Genomic DNA, 19707 nt, shown 5'->3' with positions numbered 1-19707 from the left:
TCATATAAATAGTGCCAAACATGTTCTGTGAGAACGTCTGCTAAACCTCTTTAACTTACAACTTCCTACATGCTGTGTTCCTGAAACTTGAGGAATGGCTGATGTGATGCTCCTACATAAGGATCAGACCTGCTTCAGATCCCAGTAACTATAGGAACTCTGTGGATTTAGTCAAGTTGGGTTCTGTAGATGATACGTTTTGTGACATTTTACTGAAATGTTTTAGTATGAGTGCTGCTTTGCTGGACGTCAGTTTGCATGTTTGACAAGTTTTGATTAATGGTATAAGTGAACGTGCATGTGTCATTCACTTGCTATAGTAACTTGACAAGTGGAGGGTTTAGGCTTAGAGTCTGGGAGTGGAATTTAAGGTTAGGTAATGGGAGTTTTAGGGAATGATTGGGGAATTTATGTTTAGGGAAAAGTAGGAGAGTTTCAGGGTTACAGAGATAGATTGGGGAGTTTAGGGTTATGAAGCAGGATGGAAATTTTATGGTTAATGTCAGTGTTCTGGGAGGACATGTGGAATGTACCAGGAGATTGGACTGGGTAGCTGGAGGTAGGATATTTGGGATTGTAGGTAACCCAATGTGTCTTGCTTGTTATCAGTAGCTTTACATTCAATGAAAAATTTGTAGATGTAAAGCAGTTGGTTATTTTCATATACACCCGGCTATAGACCCATCAGCATATTAAATATAGTATGTAAAGCAATGTAACATAGTATATCAGATTTCTTAAATTACAACATTAAAAACTTTATTGCCCTCAGCCCATAGCAATTTGGCTTTCTAAGGGGATATCATGCCTACAAAATCTTGTTAACTTTTAATGGCTGTTGGAAACTGTGCATGGAGACTAGGCTATTCCAAAAGCATACCTAGATTTGGCGAAAGTTTCCAACAGTATACCACATTCGGCTATTGTAAATAGCTCAAAAACCTAAATATTATCCTTATGTTTTGTGAATGAATTGCAAACCGTCTATCTAACAGAACACATATAATTAAAGTAGCTGAAGTCATGTTAGAATGTGAAGTACTTCCTTTGGATACAAAGGAAAGTAGTTCCCTGACCCTCTAAGTGCAACCTGAATGAAGGGATGGATAACTGCTAATACACTCCAGGTTTGTCTCCTCAAGCACTCATTGGAAGGGGCTGAAGCTATGTATAAATTGTATAATTTAATCGGGTCTATATTTGAACATCGAATATTTAACAGCTCGAAACACTAAAGGTCGACCCTTAGTGATCGAACTGTTAAAACATCAAATGTTCTGAAAAAAAAAATAAAAACAACAACAAAAAAAAAAACTAAACAGTGTAGGCAGGGGGCAAGCCCCCCTGCACCCCCCACACCCCTCGCCACTTAAATATACCAACTCCAAGACCGCACTACATTGAAGTAAATGGAAATGTCCCCTTACAGAGATTTCCGTTTATTCTGCAGTTTCGCTATTCTCATGTCGACAATGTCAGATTTGACATTGTCGGCTTTCGAGAATTTAATATAGACCCATTTAATCATGTCAATGGGCACATACAACAATGTTTATTGTGGCTAGGCTACAAATGATCCCCTGACTCACTAGCCTAGTAACATCCTATGAATGTATGGATCAATAGAGATCTTGTGGTAAGAAACCCTTACTTATATTTAGACCTTTGTTACAGATGGTATGCTCAGAAATGTAAAGAAAGTGGATTTGTAAACAAATGGTTGTCTCACTATGGTAGTTCTCATAATGGGAGATGAACTGGTTGACAAGCATAAGAGAACTTTGGGACATTATATGTACCTCATAGGCTACACCTATTTCTAGGCCAGCCAACATTACATCTTAGTTACCAAACTAATCACAAGAAAATTAATACATGGATCTGGGATGCTAGTAAACATAAATATACTCACTTGAGCTGCATTATCTCAGGAACACATTTGCATTAAATTTGCTTTTATAAGTGATGAGTTATGCATCTGTCGGGGTCTATAAGAATGTTATTTTTTTTCTTTTTTCTTGAGACTGCCTATCACAATTTGCTACTAGCTGTCATAGCGGGACACTTATTTGGCTACAAATGTATTTATAGAGTTGTTTACTTTTACTATTGTGTTTTTTAATCAAATGTCTCAATTGGTCTCAATGGTAGGACTAATGAAAAAAATCTCTTAAAATCCTGAAATGAGCATGCATTAAATGCCTGTCTGAAGCAGTAGTGCTTACTTTCCAAACAAAACAAAATAAGATACAGATACTTTTTATGCAGGACACAAAGCTCTGTACACTACAAGCTGACAAGATGTCAAAATATTGAGAGAGATGTGAACATCTTCTTGTGGCAAGAAGGTATCAAGGTAGTACTGACATAAGTAAGCCATTCCCTATTTTAGATCGAGATTTACTCCACCACAGATGGTGAGGGAGGATGGTGCATAGCTGAAGTCAAACTGGGTAGGGGCTGGATATTGCTAGGCATTTTTTGTTGCCCAGGCCAAGAGATCCCTGGAAATTTGAAGCATTAAAGGGCACCCTGGAACAAATAGGTGGGGTAGTACTCCTACTGTTATTGGGAAGAACTTCAACATAACCATAAACCTGAGTTTAGACAAACTAACCCCTCAGAAAAGTTGATGTTTATTTATTTATTTATTTATTTTGACTTGTTTAGCATCATAGTAGACTGATCAACATGGAACAAGTTAAGGCAAAGCCTACTGGGTAAAGAATAAGAAAAATGCAATTATATGGCAACAGGTTAGCCTTTAAATGGTCTGCAACCTTAGTACCCAGGAGTTCACATTATTTGCTTCCATACCACTTGGACTTTTTGCTGGTCATCTCAACACTGCTCATGCCCAGGAAGTAGATACAGTGTGATATGTGTATGCTGAATACCATTTAAACAGCAAATAGGTATACTGTAAGACATAATATAATGAATAAGGATGCAAATAAATCCACTTAAGACTTCAGATATTATCTCTTTAGAAAAGGTTCAAAACATTATGATTTTTGCAACTTCATGATAAATAGGAATTAGTTAAATTATATATCTGGGAGAAACACATAAAATCCCTCAAACTACTTGCTCGATATCTTGACATCATGGAGTGAGGTTGTCAGCAAAAAAAAAACATTTTGTCTGCCTGAATCAGATGGGTCACTTAAGCATACAGCTTTACAGAGTAATGCCATTATGACTTACAGTTGCCAAGATCTGTGCTCTGGTTAAAAGATAGAATCCACACAGCACAAGTTTCAAGTATCTCATCATAAAATATGAAAAGTGGCCACTGGTGTCCCACGGGACAAAATGCTGTGACCTCTCCTTTTGGAATTTACTTTGTGGATCTCTAAGCAGAGAGCATAGACCTCTGACTAACAACATATTCAGTGGACTGCAAACTGGAGGTTATTAAGTCAACTTATGTCATCCAAACCCTCCAGAATAAATCCTTCCTAGTACTCTTGATGTACTAAATTCTAAAACATACAACATGATCAGTTTTGGTAGATAACCCCCTTCCTTCAGCCTCCATAGACAACAGACCACTGACAAATGAAAACGTCAAGGATCTAGGTACCTGTGATGACAGCTCCCTCTCTTTTCAAGATCATGCCATAATTCTGATCAGGAAATTGTTTTATTTTTGGCCATCTAATTGCCAAAGTGGTATCATTGAGGTCTAAAGGGATAATCACTTCCTTATATTCAGCATTGATCACACCAGTTATTGAGTACAGACTGTGTTTATGATATATTACTCTAAACGTTTCAAACAAATAGAAAGAGCTCAATGTTTCCTAACCAAAAAGATCAAAGGCCCTGAGCTACCAAGAGAGGCTGGGAACTCTATCCTTTTTTTCAGATTCTTATAAACTTTGGAGGGGACATCTCTATTTCACTTACCATCCTATCAGAGACCCAGTTTTCCTGGACCTCCTATTTCTCACCAAATCTAGTATCTCCAGCAGTACTAAACCAGGGAAGTAAGTCTTCACTAACAGATAAATAAAACATGGTGGAGGGACAGGTTATAACCCAGCATCTCTCAAACTGCTGGAATAAACTTCCCATGCAAGTTAAGCAATGCATCTCACTACCTTTCTTCAAATATAAATTCAATGACTAGACTGGTATCTGCAAATTTACTCTGGGACTGAATCCCATGACCCCCCTTGTGAAAGGAGGTGCTACATGAGGGAGGTAATTGGTAAGGTAAGAATGGTCATGAGACTTGGCTTTGGAATATATATAAGTCACATGAATTGTTATCCAAAGATAAACACCTGGACTTTTCCTACAAAGCTAGGTCACCTAAATATGTATACAACTGATGATAGTGAGTAAAATAGCAATGAACATAAAATGTAGACTTGCATAGTAAGCAGGTAACAACTTGGAAATTATTTTGTTGCAACCAGAATGTGTTATTAGGTTGTTTTACAAACAAATAAGACACAAATTGTAACTAGCATTGAAGAAAACAGATAGGTTCATAGGTAAGTACTGGACTATCAACCCTAGGGTCTATATAAGCCTAGCCAATAAGGTACCCTGGCTTTCGCCACCCAAGTAAATTATTTTTCTGTGCCCTGTCAAGCAGAGCCACAGAGGTGATCCCTGGGGTGAATTTCCTATTTCCCATCCAATCATCAAGATTTTTCTTGAAGAGTGCTAATGAGGAGCTTTGTTTGATATAGATAGGTAGTTTGTTCCAGAATATGGGAAATCTCTGGGACAGGAATCTATCCCTCCAGCATGTTCTGTTTATTGTGGTGACAAGGTTTAGATCCCTAGAGCGTGTAGCTCGGAGGGATTGGGATTTCTTTAAGTGGAGCATGTCCAACAGCTCTGGGTTTGACATAGCTTTGTATGTTAGGGAGAGATCGCCTCTGAGTAGGCAATATGCGACGGAGTAAAGCTGGAGTTTTTTTAGACAGTCTGCGTAGGGCATCTGAGGCCAGTAATCTCTTTGTGAGGTATTTCTGTGGCCTTTTCAGTTGTTGTATATGTCTTGTGAGGTACATACCAAAAGGGGCGTTGTACTCTATAATGGGTATAATGAGTGACGAGTAGAGGGGAACAATGATCTCCTTTTTCCTGGATGAGAAACCTTTTGTGATGAGGTGTGCCATGTAGAAGGATTTCCTGACTACTGTGGCGAAGTGATCAAAGGAGAGACTACTATCCACCTGTGTCCCAAGGTCTCATCACACTTTCAGTGTTAAGTAGACTACCATCTATGTGGTAGCTCATGGGTACAGAGTTTTTACCAAAGCGGATGACAATGCACTTTTTGGCATTGAGCTTGAGGCCATGGCTTTGACACCAGGCATCTGTCTCAGTAAGGTCCATTTATAGGATGTTCACATCATTAGGAGTTTCGATTATGGCTCCTAGTTTGCAGTCATCTGTGAAGTCCATTAGCCAAAGACCTTCTGTGTTAGCCTGCACTTCAGAAACGTAGATACCAAACAGGAGAGGACCCAGGACTGAACCCTGTGGTACTCCACTTGTCACTGGTCTGAAGTTGGATTTGGAGTCTGCTACTTTCACAGTGTGAGTTCCGTCAGTGAGCCAGTTAGCAACCCATCTTGTGACATAGGGATTTATACCTAGTTTAGTGAGTTTATCTATAATTCCAGAGTGGGGGATGGTATTAAAAGCCTTGGCGAGATCTAGATAGACTGTGTGAACCACCTTACCCTTGTCTACAGCTTTGGTGACTGCTTCAAAGAAGTCAATCAGGTTTAGGAGACATGATCTGCCTTTTACGAACCCAAACTGGGTGGGGTCCAGAGTTTGGAGATTACCAATGTCTTTGTTTATAAGTTCCATGATGATACGTTCCATGGCCTTGCAGACCAGGCTTGTTAGGCTAACGGGGCGGTAGTTCCCGGGGTCCGTGGTGGCTCTCCCTTTGTGGAGTGGGATAACTGCCTCTGTGCACCATTCAGTAGGCACAAAGCTTAAGATGAGGCTATGATTGAACATGGTGCTTAGGTAGGGTGCCAGTTCATTCTGTAGTTCATGTAGAATGCAGCCTGGGATGTTGTCAGGTCCCATGGATGCTGTGTTCTTGGCATTGGAAAGTGTGTTTTTTACCTGTGCAGCCATGATTACAGGAACTCTGCATTCGTCCGGTATAGAGATGGCCCCTTTGGGGGGTGAGGGGGGGGGTAAAGTTGGCAATGAACCTATCTGCCAGGATGTTGGCAATATCAGTTGGTTCTGTATATTTAGTGCCATTGTGCTGTAACTCAGAGCAGATCTGAGTATTGCCATTGAGATTCTTGACATAGCTATAGAATGCTTTGTGTTTGTCTTTAGAATCAGTGGCGATTTTGTCTTCATAATGAGCTTTGGATGATTTTATGAGGGATCTCAGCTTCTTACTGAGGTTGACCAGGGAGGTTTTCCAGTCATGGGATTGTACTCATTTTTGCAACAGTTTCTTTCTTCTGTTGGAGAGTTTGTTTATGGCAGGGGACCAGCAGATTGGTGTCCTTTTTCTGGAGGATAGATTCTTGGTTCTGTTAGGGATAGCACGATCCATGCACTCGTGTAAGTGCTTATAGAGTGCATTTGTGTAGGATTCAGCATCGTACCTCTATTGTCCGTCTGCATGGATGTCGTGAAGTTTGCCACTTCTGTCTTAAGAAGCTTGAAGTTGGCTTTGGAGAAATTTTTTTATGGTGGTTTCCCTAATGGGGGTGGGAGCGGGATGTGGATGTCCAGGCAGATTAGATTGTGGTTGGATCTGACCAACGAGGAACTGACCTCTGGTGTGGAACACCTGTCGCCCATGGTAATGACCAGGTCTAGGATATCGCTGCCCCTGCTGGGGGTGTGGATAATTTGATCCAAGGCATTGGAATTTATCAATTCCAGAAAACGTTGAGCAAAAGAGTTGGTATATGAGTAATTTGTCCAGTTAATGGTGGGGTAGTTGAAATCACCCATTATTAGGGTGTTGGGTTGTACTCTAATATTTTCCAGTGTATCAAGAAATGAGGAGTGGGAATCCTGGGGCATGGTAAAGGATCTGTAGCAAGTTACAGTTTGGATCGTGGTCTTGCCCAGAGTTAGTTGCACTTGGATAATCTCAGATGCATTATGCTGAGCAACTAGCCTGGAGGTGGGGATACCCTTAATGAATATGGACACACCTCCACCTTTAGTGGTTTAGTCCAGGTTAGGTGGCCAAAAGGTGTGGTATGAATTATAGCCTGGTAATGCAGGGGTGCTCTCTGGAGCCTTGAACCAGGTCTCTGTCGCTGCACAGATGTCGATGTTCTCCATTTTAAGGAGTGCATCGAGAGAATGCATTTTGAGGTTTAGACTTCTAGCATTGAGTAGCATTGCCCTCAGATTTATCTTGTTTGTACCTGTTACAGTGGTGAATTTGTCATTTGAACCTTGCCTAAAAAAGGCACTATAGGGGTGGCAAGAGCCTTAGCCAGTATTCAGAATCCCAAGGGCAACAGGTGCAGGCCATCTCTGGCAAAGCATCATGGTCTGTCGATCATGTCATCCCAGGCAGACAGATACTGGATCCCCTTAGACTGACACCGAAAGCTTAGCCAATTGTTGAAGTCAATCATTTTGTCCTTGTACTGTGGTATAATTCTGGGTTATGGCAGGATGCTACTCAGGACTAGGGTCATACCTGCCTGGGCTACAAGATCGGAGAGCTCCTCCATGTCTCTTTACATGTAGTCTAGGGAGGTACAACTCAGGTCATTCACAGATGCCTTAGGATTAGAGGTACATAAGTGATTTTATTAAAATTTCAGGTAAACAATCTGTACTGAAGATATTTCAACACAGCAGCCTGTTTTCACTTGCAAATCTCTGCTGATAGACAATTACAAACAGCATGTTCAATGTATACAATCTTGTAAATGGTTTTGTTACAGATAGAATAGATTACAAGGTTGCAGTCAATACAAATAAAACAGATTTTTTACTATTAGAAAGTTCAAAAATATTTTTTCTTGAATGCTGATTCTTACTTAAAAGTGGCCTACCTTTTCCTATAAACCTAAGCTGACAGTCCCATTATAAAACATAAATCCCGAGCACTTACATTTACAGCTTAACTCTCGTTCTGTACACTGCAATCATTTTTAGCATGGTGGCAATATGATACGCTTGGCATTTAAAAACTCAACTTTAATGTCCAGCTTTTACAAAGAATTGTAACAGACGTTGCTTATGATACAGGGTATGATTTTTTTTTCTATTTTTTTAGGAATGGATCCACTACACCAGATGCTACAGTAGAATGTAAGTCCTTTGTATGGAAGATGCATATTTTACATCATTTTCCGACCTCATTTAATTTCTGACTGTGACTATATATAGTATACATTGTATAATATCTGACATTGTACATTAGCAAAAATTACAGCCTTTGGATTGATGAGACTGGGTCATACCTCTAATGTAAAATGCTACAGTGCTTAAGCATGCCATGCATTCTACTTCTTAGGTGAATCTTACAACAGATGCTTCTGAAAATCTCATTGTTTGGAGCACCCACACTTAACAAATGTAAAAAAACAAGCTGCTTTATAAAAAATCAAAATATTGGCAAAGAGAATAAACTATATATAGCTGTTTTGTTATATCTATAGATACACACATCTATCTAATCTGGTCTCTCTCTCTCTCTATATATATATATATATATGTGTGTGTGTGTGTGTGTGTGTGTGTGTGTGTGTGTGTGTGTGTGTGTGTGTGTGTGTTTATGTACATCAGTTTACTTCTACTTCAAAGGAACGAAGTTTCACAACATCAAACCTCTGATCATTGAAGGCCAGCTGATTGATCAAAGTTGTAAAATATCAAACATAAAAAAAAAAAACCTAACAACTGAAAACATCTTTTTTCACATTTTTGCAGGGGGCCAAGCACCCCTGCACCCCCACACCCCCTGCTACTTAAATATACCAACTCCGAGATCACACTACAGTGAAGACAATGGTAAATTTTCTGTTCCGCACTGTATGGCGATCTCCATTCACAAGGTTCAATATTTCACAACTTTGTTCATTTGGTTTTCACTGATCAGTGGTCTGATGTGAAATTTTGATACTTTGAAGTAGACCCACATATTTATGTATACACACACACACACACACACACACACACACACACACACACACACACATACACACACACACATTTAATACAGAAACACCACCAAAAACCCATAGACCAAATAATCAAAAGAAAAGCACATACCACAAATTGAATTTCAACTGTCTTTTTCTGTTGGAATACATGCATGTGTGTGTCTCCCTCCAAAACAAAAGCAATGATATTTAAAAAACAACAAAAATAGCCAAAGCACTCAGTTACCGTAATATTAAAGATGAACCACCATAGAAACTACTACATCCTTCAAATACCTTGGCATTTCCCTAGACCAATGTCTTAACTTTCAACTACACATTCAAAACACACACAAAAGATCAACAAATTCATGCTCTGAGCAAACATGCTATTGGCTCTTCTGTCCAAGTCAACCAAAGCTGCCATAGGCAGACATATACTCTTATCTCATCTCAAATATGGGCTACCCATTATAACTGCAGCCTGAAAGAAAAATGCCACCACTTTACAAACCATCTCTTATTACTAACTTCTCCAATAAGGAACACCATTGCTTAACTCTCACCAAAGCTAAATGGTTTTCAATACATTTGAAAGCCAACCTCATACTAGGACACTAAATCACAAAGGCCTTTCTCATGTGGCATCCTCTTTTCTCAATCATAAACAATTCACCAAACCCCCACATATAATCTCAGGGGTATCACTTATTCTCAACCCATTGTACTAACTCCAAAAACTAGACATAATTGCACTGGCCATGCATTCTCCATCCTAGCACCTAAACTATGGGACTCCACTTCTCCCTCAATGCAAGATATCCAAAAGTACTCTGACTTCAGACAAGGAACACCTTTTCACCCAAGCAAAGTGTAGCTGCCCTCATTCAGGTTACATTACATGAATCCTGCTCTCTCACACACCTCTTTATAATTCATCCTTCCTTATCTTATCTTGTCATCCCTTTTACTTGCTGCCTCTCATTCATCCTACTTCCCTGTTCTCTTTGCATCTCTCTCACACTTCTCCTTTCTACTCCTCGTAGCTCTGCATGACCCATACCCTTTTTACTGTCTTTTCCCCATGGCATCCTTTTTTGAAACTCTTCTCGCTTGTGTCTTCCAATGTCTTTATACCTCCCTATGTAATAATATGCTACTCTCACGGAAATTTAAGCCATCTCAGTCATTATGGCTACATCTTATCTATAATGTTCTGCTAAGCATAATTCAGTTTCTCCATCCATGTTAAATGTTTATTGCTTCTTAGACTAAATGTTGTAGCATATTCTTGCATCTGTAAATATTTATGTATATATGTTTTTAGCATAACCTTGTATGTATAAAGATGGTTTGTTCATTTCTTATGGAATCATATTATCATAATCACCTGGGCTGTGCTTGGAAATGATCCATTGAAATTAGTGTACTATGTCAATAAACAAATATTAATAAATAAAAAAAAAAATACATTTTATATATGTATATATCTTCTTCTTTTCTTTCATTCCCATTAGGGGTCACCACAGCAGATCATCTGTTTCCATTTCTTGCTGTCCACTGCATCTTGCTCTGTCACACCAACCACCTGCATGTCCTCTCTCACCACATCCATAAACCTTACCTTAGGCCTTCCTCTTTTCCTCTTACCTGGGAGCTCCATCCTTAGCATCCTTTTCCCAATATACCCAACATCCCTCCTCAGCACATGTCCAAACCAATGCAATCTCGCCTCCCTGACTTTGTCTCCAAACCATCCTACCTGAGCTGATCCTCTAATATACTGACTCCTAATCCTGTCCATCCTTGTCACACCCAGTGCAAATCTTAACATCTTTAACTCTGCCACTTCTAGCTCTGACTCCTGCCTTTTTGTCAGTGCCACTGTCTCCAACCCATACAACATAGCTGGAATCATTACCCTCTTGTAGACTTTCCCTTTCACTCTTATTGGTAACCATCTGTCACAAATCACTCCTGACACTCTATTCTACCCATTCCACCCTGCCTGTTCTCTCTTCTTCAACTCTCTTCCACACTCACTATTACTCTGAACTGCTGATCCCAAGTACTTAAACTCATCCACCTTCGTCAACTCTACTCCACTGTCCTCTCATTCACACACATATATTCTGACTTATACCTGCTGACCTTCATTCCTCTCCACTCATGAACATATCTCCACTTTTCCAGGGTCTCCTCAATGTGGTCCCTACTCTCACTACAGATCACAATGTCATCTGCAAACATTATAATCCATGGGGCTCCTGTCTGTTCTCATCTGCCAACCTGTCCATCACCATTGCAAATATGAAAGGGTTCATAAATATATAGATATACACGTTTGGAATTACTTACTTTAGTCAACAAATCAACAATGTCAACAGCAAGAATGTATTGAAGGATGTTCAAGGTGACAGTGCAAATATTGACAAGCAACTGTGCATGCCTGAGGAAAACCCTTGCCAGATGCAAACAAAAACAAATGACATCAGTTTTGCAGGGGTGAGCAAGCCACTCTTAATTTCCCATTTGACGGCCTACCCCCCCTACACTCTCTGCTAATTATATACTAACTCCAAGTTAGCACAATCCCAGAGGAAAGAAATTATTCCCCTACCTGGGGACTGCCAATCTGATGCACCTGTCAGCAATCTACGTATGCCAACCAAATGTGGTCAGTTAAACAGATTTCAGCCACCTAATATTTCATCCAAATGCCCAATATATATAGTTTTATATATATATATATATATATATATATATATACATACATATATACACACACACACACACACACACACACACACACACACACACACGTAAAGTTTGGCTTCAGCATCAACCACTCTTCTTCCTACTTTATACATCGTTCAAGGAGTCTCATCAACAGTGACCCTCACTTAAAGCCAGTGTCCGTACCTCCCGGTATAGTATAGGTTACATTAATTTGACCTAAAGTCATATTATCTGGAAGTTGTTTCAGGCACAAAATATTTAAAACTGAGAAAGCTGAAAACATGAAATTTGCACTTTTCAGTGTTGTCTGATCTCAGAGTTTGTTTATATAAGTTGCAGTGAGTGTGGGGGTGCACCCCCTACATGGCAGCTGCATAAAATTTCTTTTTTTGTTATTTTGAGTTTCAAAGTGTTGTTAGATATTTTGTCATATAACTATGTAGCTAGACAGCTTATGTATATATATATATATATATACACACCATTCCAGGACAAGGCAATATAGCATCCACGTAGTTTATTGTCCAACTCACAACAGTGCATACACAAATCTAGGTTTCGCCCACTGTCAATGTGTATTGCAATCAGGGAACAGTGACATATGTATCTCCATTCCATTAGTCATTTGTTTAAAGGCACAGTGTACCCAGTAACAAAATTATTAAACAAAATCCCCAAACATCATACAGTACACTAATTTTTATAGGTACCATTACTCAAATTGCTACCTAAAACATTACTATTTCATCTCCTTGAATACCTAGCACCTATTATACCTTGAATAACCTTACCAATGGTCATTTAGACCTGGTTTAAATAATGCTCCTAAATACACAATCCACTTCCTTTCTTTTTCGGTTAATATTCTGTGTTTACTGGTTAACGTTAAATTTTCCCCTACTACCTGATCAATACCCAGAAAAATAAAATGTGCTCCTGCATGCATTTGAGTATGTTTATACAATGCACTCTGTGCTCTTTGATGTCACTTATATGTAGTGCTATTCTCTGTCTAAAAGATAAAGAGGTCTGCCCCACATAAAAAGCCCTACATTGGCACACCGCCATATAAACCACCCATTCACTACTACATGTGATCAAGTGTCTTATGTCATATACCTTAGGTGTATTTATAGACGTAAATGACTTGGTTTTAGAAACAACCTTACAGTGAACACAATGTCCACAATATGTGCTACCCATTATTTTACTAACCTGGTTGTTTCTAACATATTTTTGACTCTTCTTAAAGTTAGCTAGACTTTCACCTATGGTCTTCCCTCTCCTATAAAGAAAGGAACACTGTGTGTCTATTAGTGTACCCAAAAACCTATTGGTTTTCAATATGTGTCAATGTCGCTGTATTGTATCTTTAATTTTGAAGATGTTACTTCCAAACTTAGTCACAAACCTAATAACCTGGTTTCCTTCAACTTGTGGTGGCTCGACTCTCTCCAGTAATTGCATTCTAGGAATAAAATCTGCCATACATATAGCTCTATCAACTTCTCTAGCTTTATATCCCCTTGCCAGAAATCTAGACCTCATCTGTTTGGCCTGCGCCTGAAAATCATCCAGTTGACTGCATATATGCTTAAGTCTTTTAAACTGAGCTTGGGGAATATTATTAATAATATGATGTGGGTGGTTACTATCTGCCCTTAACAATGAATTCTTGGTAAATGGCTGTTAAATAAATTGTTAAAATCAGACTGTAAAAATCATTAGGTATTTTTAAAATGACAGTCAATAACAGACAGTAATGCAGGAAACTCAAGTATCTAATTTACAAATACTCTAATGTACATTAGGAGGCAAAAAACCATACACAAACTTGTACAGAATTTTGTCTAGCTTTATTTAAGAACCAGCTGACATTTTATATGTTTTACAATCAGCTTTTGCCCACCTCACTGACGTGGTCAGTGACAGGGTCTTTACATCATAGTAACTTATGAAAAAGTGCTGAGATGGTGTTTTTCAAAAATCTTTTTCCCATGAGAATATTACAGCCTTGCAAAGCACCTGGTCGGTCACAATGTCCTTCCGAGGATGTAGCCAATTCAAGGCTCTTAGATTAGTTTGAATACAATGGGTGCATGTCTTCTTTAATACTTCTCTTTGTCTCTTTCTTGTTCACCAGCTGGACATTATCTCTGATAGTGCGACAAGGCCGTTCTTCTGGTGGAAGCAGGAAAAGATACACATGCACACAGATTCATTATTTTCTAACTTTGCAAAATAATCTTTCACTGACAGAAATGAGCCAGCCGAGCTGCCAAGGCCAAGTTTCTAATCACACTGCAGCTTATGCTTCAAGCAATAATATGCGAGTTTATTTCTACTATTATTCTAGTAAAACAGAATTAAATGCATTACATATTATTCTATTTTTCAACCTTTGCTCTCCATATAGATTTGAGCACATTTATTCCTGTCTAAAGCACACATTTCTCTATATATCTGACCACACAACTTATATATGTCTGAATGTTTGAATACATATTTTCCTAAGCAGCATATATGTGAATATATATTTTTCTAGGCAGCATATATGTGAATATATATTTTTCTAACATTCTCCCTCCTGTTAATGCATTTCATTCTATTTGAAACATAAACAGTATCATTTCATTTCTTAGCCTTTTCCCTTTGAGGACTTTCAGCTAAGCTAGTCATTGGTTTTATATTTCAGAAAAAGCATTATCTGAAATTAATCTTTCAATTTTAACACTTTGGTAAAAAGTTTCAGTAACAGATATATCAACAAATTTTTGATTAATCTTTTCATGCAGGGAATTTCACAGTAAACACATGCTCCTATTAGGAGTATACCCACACAAATAGCAATTAAATGTTTAATAGGATGGAACCCCACCCCCCCAAACAGATTCTGGAAAAAGTCCGTCAGTGGGTTTGGGTCTGGTTTAGTCATTGCTGATACTTGCTGAATTACCTCTAGGTGGTCATTGATTTCATGTTGGTTGTCTGGAATGTACGCACAGCATTCTTCTTCGTGTACCACCTCTTGCCGCTAGGGTGAAGTAAAGAGCCATTCGATTTTGTAGCACAACAGTTTTTATTGCATTCAGTTCATTAGTCACCAATTCTAGGGTGGAAAAAGTTGCATTGCTCATGACTTTTTGACAGCTTCCTCAGCTCCCAGATCGATTTGACTTCTCCATAGGCTGGTGGTATTCCTGCCCTGGATATAACACTGTTGCCCAAGTCCATATGAGTCAATTTACTTTTGTCTTTCACTGAATTATGGTCTTTTCAACCAGCTTTGATTTTACCAACTGGATTCACAGGTTTTTTAACTGGACCTTCAGATTCTCGAGCTGTTTTTCTTACGTTTTGTATTTTACCCAAAGGTAATTCTGCAGTATGTCTTATTGCTGAAACCAGATAACCCAAAAAACAACTGCCGGACCAATTCTCAGGTAACCATTCATATGCCTTTTTCCCACAAATAAAATCATTACTTTGGTACTAATACGTGTTATCCCTGCATGAAACATTTTTCTATCCTTAATAGACAATTGCTTAGTTAAGACTGGATTGTCACATACTGCATTTAATGTAGTTTTCATTGAACCCAGATATGAATCATAGTTAGTATTACAAACAGTACCCCCACTTTTGACTTTAATGTAACATTTATAAGACATTGTTATATTACCATTACTCCAGCCCACCTGGAGGGTATCACTTTTGTAGAAACATACAACTCCTTTTTGTGTGACAGGTAAAAATAAAGCAATTTTGTCCTGTGATCTCACAGTTTCTGTATAAAAAAAACTTTCCAAAGTCTCATTTTATCCCCAGAGGGACAGTGGACATTACAGTCTTTTATATGCTGTTGGTATAGCTGTACAAACCCAGCAATTTGAAAAGTTTATAGTCTCTGTATACACTTGCTTCATGGCCAGGTATGTGTTAAAGTTTGGATGCCAGTCTATAAACAGTTCATCACGTCTTCTCACTTTCACTTGTGTGGTTGAGTGCAGGGAAAAACCACAATAAGAGAAAAATTGTCATATTTAGTCAACAAATGCACTGCCAAAGAAAATAATTATGCAATAGTTCTTGGGTTGCTCTGCTTTTTGTTTGCTTTACTCTTGGCCATTTTGCCCTTGTGTATCAGTCACAAAGTTCTTATTCAGCTGAAAGTTCTTTTGTCTGAAAAAGAGTTAAACTGCAAAACAGATTTATTTATTAACAGTTTCTTTATATAATTAGCTAGTGAACTGTCAGCCTCCAGCTCTGCAGGCATGAGAGCTTTTACTGAGGCACATAATATGCCCTTCCAAATACTACTTCAAAGGGATCAAACCCTTTACATTTGTTACTGTTTTCATGCTCAGCAATGCTAGAGGTAAACAGCAAATCCAATTCTTCTGAGTCTCACTCATCAACTTCCTTAACTTGTTTTTTAAAATCCCATTGTACCTCTCCACCAGTCCTGCTGACTGTGGGTGGTAAGCACAGTGATTCCTTAAGGAAATCCCAAAAAATCTCCCAAGTTGTTGAATTGTCTGATTGACAAAATGTGTCCCATTGCCACTATAGATTCTTTCCGGTATGCCAAATCTAGGAATTATTTCCTTTACTAGGGCCTTTGCCACTGTTGCTGCATCCGGATTCCTGGTTGGAAAAGCTTCTACCCATTTTGAAAACATATCTATGATCACTAAACAGTATTTCTTTCCTTCACATTTATTCAACTCTATGAAGTCCATACAAATAGTATGGAATGGATATGGTGGTGTAGGGAAACTCCCTTGCTTGTTTTTAAATGCTCCTTGTGCATGGTGCTTCTTACAAGTATGACAAGCTGCACAAAATTTTATTGTATAATTTATGTATCCATATGTTTGGAATATTTTATTTACTAACTGTACCATCCCCCCTGTTGAGACATGGCTCTGCCCATGGCTCAGCATGGCTCAACAAAGCTGCATATCTAAATAAATTAGACGGCAATATTGTTTTTTTTTTCCCTTTGGAAATGTACAGTCCATTCCCAAAAATTGCACTTTGTTTTACCCAGTTTTGTTTTTCTGCTTTTGTAGTAAGCATTTGCATTGTTTTTAACATGTCTAAATCTAAAATCTCAAAGGGTTGTAATTTCTCATTCAAAAATAAAGTTTCTGAGTCTGAGGCTGCTTGCTTTGCAGCTGCATCAGCTCGTGCATTACCTTTTGAAATCTTATCCTGTTGTTTTGTATGAGCTACACATTTACAAATAGCTACTTTGGTAGGCAACTGAATAGACTCTAATAGCTCCAAAATAAATTGCGCATGATTAATAGGTTTTCCACTGGATGTAATCATCCCTCTATTTTCTTTATTGTTGTGCAAACACATGCACTGTAGAAAAAGCATACTGATTATCAGTATATATGTTCACTTTTTTGCCTTTTACTAAAATACATGCTCCTGTCAAAACTACCAGTTCTGCTGCTTGAGCATACAAGTTGTGTGGCAAAGTTTGTGCTTCTAGATTTATAGTGTCTGTAACTACTGCATACCCCACCAGATTTTTCCCTGTAGGACCCCTTCTGCATGAGCCATCCACGTAATATGTCACCTCAGCATCATCCAAGGGCATATCTGTAAGATCTTGTCTAGGTAAAGCTAACTGTTCATATGAGGTTGACTCAGCAGTATGGTCATACATGAAAGATGTCTAGCAGGAGAAAGGTATGCAACTTTTTCTTGTAGCAGAATTATTGCAACTGCATGAGGCATTCTCAATGTGAGAGGGTGGAATAACACCACTGAGGCTGAAGCCTGCACTGCCATTGCTGCTGCAACTACTGCTTGTACACAGTGAGGCAAAGATTGCACCACTGGGTCTAACTGTGATGAATAGTAAGCTATCGGGCATTGCTTATCCCCATGTTGTTGCTTTAATACTGATGTCATGGTACCATTGCTTACAATTTATGGTCTAAAAAAAAAAAAAACGTTTGTGATAACTTGGAAGTCTTAAAACTAATGAAGAAGCTATTAACTGCTTCAACCTGCAGAAAGCCATTTCTGCTTTTGTTTTCCATTGTAAAATAATTTGGTACCCAGTTCCAACAAAAATTAGTTGTACCTAAGAAAGACATTATTTCTTTTTTAGTTGTTGGTTTGGGTGCTTGCAAAATTGCTGTTTTTTTTTTTTCTCTTTTCTTTCCCCTTATCTAGTATTTTACCTTTATTGAATATCACATATCCCAGGTATCTAACCTGTGTTTTTTTCCCAAAGTTGTAACTTACTTTTGTTTACTTTGTGTCCTTGTATTACTAAAAATTTTAATAATGCTACTGTATTCACCCTGCACTGCTGCTGGGTGCTGCTAGCAAGATGTCATTTACATAAAGTAAAATTTGACTACCTTCTGGTGGGGTAGACCCTGTCAGGTTGCTAGCCATTTTTTGTGCAAATATTATTGGGCTCTCACAATATCCCTGTGGTAGTCGAGTATATGTATACCTTTTACCCTGAAATGTAAATGCAAACCAATATTGACTATCAGGATGTATAGGTATTGAAAAGAAAGCATTGCTTATATCTACCACAGTAAAATACTTCTGTTGTGGCTTTAAATCATTTAACAAGGTATGTGGGTCTGGCACCGTGGGTGCTCTAGGTATTACTGCATTATTTACAGCTCATAAATCTTGTACCATCTGCCATTCCCCGTTTGCTTTTTTAACAGGAAATAGGGTGTATCACATGGTGAATCAGGAGATTCTAGCAGTACTGCTTGTGTGAGTAATGCTGCTTATTATAGGCTTAATTTTTACTTTTGCATTCTTTTCCAAAATGTATTGTCTTTTCTGTGGTCTAAAAGCTGACTTTGGGGTAATTGTAACTGGTCCTGCTGCTTGAATAAGCCCTACATTTAACTTACCTGTTGACCACAGAGTTGTTGGAATTTTACACAAGGCCTCTTCTTTTTCTTTTAATAAAAATGCTAATCAGCTGTCCTTACTAGATTGCAAGTGTACAGCTGTATGTGTCTGTGTCAACCAATTCAGTTTTGTTTTTATATCCCTTGTCCTGACATTTTTAAATCAGTCTGTTTTCCCATTTTGTTACCTTTTTTCCTAAGTCTGCCCATTTAACACTTTTGTTTTTGTCAAGCTGACATGTGGCAGTCTATTGGACTTATACAATCTCATGAACTCCTGAGGTAATGAACAGCTTACTACACTGTTTCCCTCAGTATCCCAGCATAAAGTTTGTAATATTAATTTGTCAGCAGGATTCTTACTTATATTTCTTATCAGGTCCTGGTGTGCTACAGTAGTATGGAGTACAATGTAACAAGTGCTGCTGATCAGTGTCAAGGGAGGGTACCTTACTGATGGCTACGTTTATCAGTTCTTTGGTTACTGCCCTGGACCAATCATAACTAGGTCCTGGCTGTACCAATAATAGGCTTCACCCTCTGATCACACCACAAAAGCATCCATTTGTCTTTGTGCTTCCATACCCTGCATGGTAGGAACTACTGCTATGCCAAATATCTGCACAAGGTCTCTTCCCAGTAAGTTTACTGGATATTTTTGCAGAAACTACAATTTTACTTTTCTGAGTCATACCTGAAACAGGGTCAGTTATTGCTATATTATGGGAAAGTGGTTCCCTGTATAGCTGTCCATTTGCTGCTTTTACTAATATATAATCAGGTGATTCAGAATGTTTTGGTAACTTGGAGGGGTGTATCAAAGTCCGTGACGCTCCTGAGTCACACAGGAATTTGACCTTTCTTCCCTCCACCAGAAGTGTTACTTCTGGTTTTGTATTTGCTAGGTAGAGCTCCAGGCTCAACAATGCTAA

The 19707-nt window shown here is 38.5% G+C and overlaps 1 protein-coding gene across 1 annotated transcript in view; it reads left to right on the top strand.

The window, feature by feature from the left end:
• The window catches only part of LOC122790374, a 538652-nt gene that overhangs the window by 479292 nt on the left and 39653 nt on the right, over positions 1 to 19707 (top strand). The window contains exon 9 of the mRNA XM_044057888.1: positions 8261 to 8295. Within this exon, the coding sequence (XP_043913823.1) occupies positions 8261 to 8295 (35 nt within the window). The remainder of the gene's footprint in view (positions 1 to 8260; positions 8296 to 19707) is intronic.

This window comes from Protopterus annectens, chromosome 16.part0, assembly GCF_019279795.1.
Source record: "Protopterus annectens isolate FY-2018-M chromosome 16.part0, PAN1.0, whole genome shotgun sequence".
Classification (NCBI taxonomy): domain Eukaryota; kingdom Metazoa; phylum Chordata; order Ceratodontiformes; family Protopteridae; genus Protopterus; species Protopterus annectens.
This window is presented reverse-complemented; position numbering and strand designations above follow the sequence as displayed.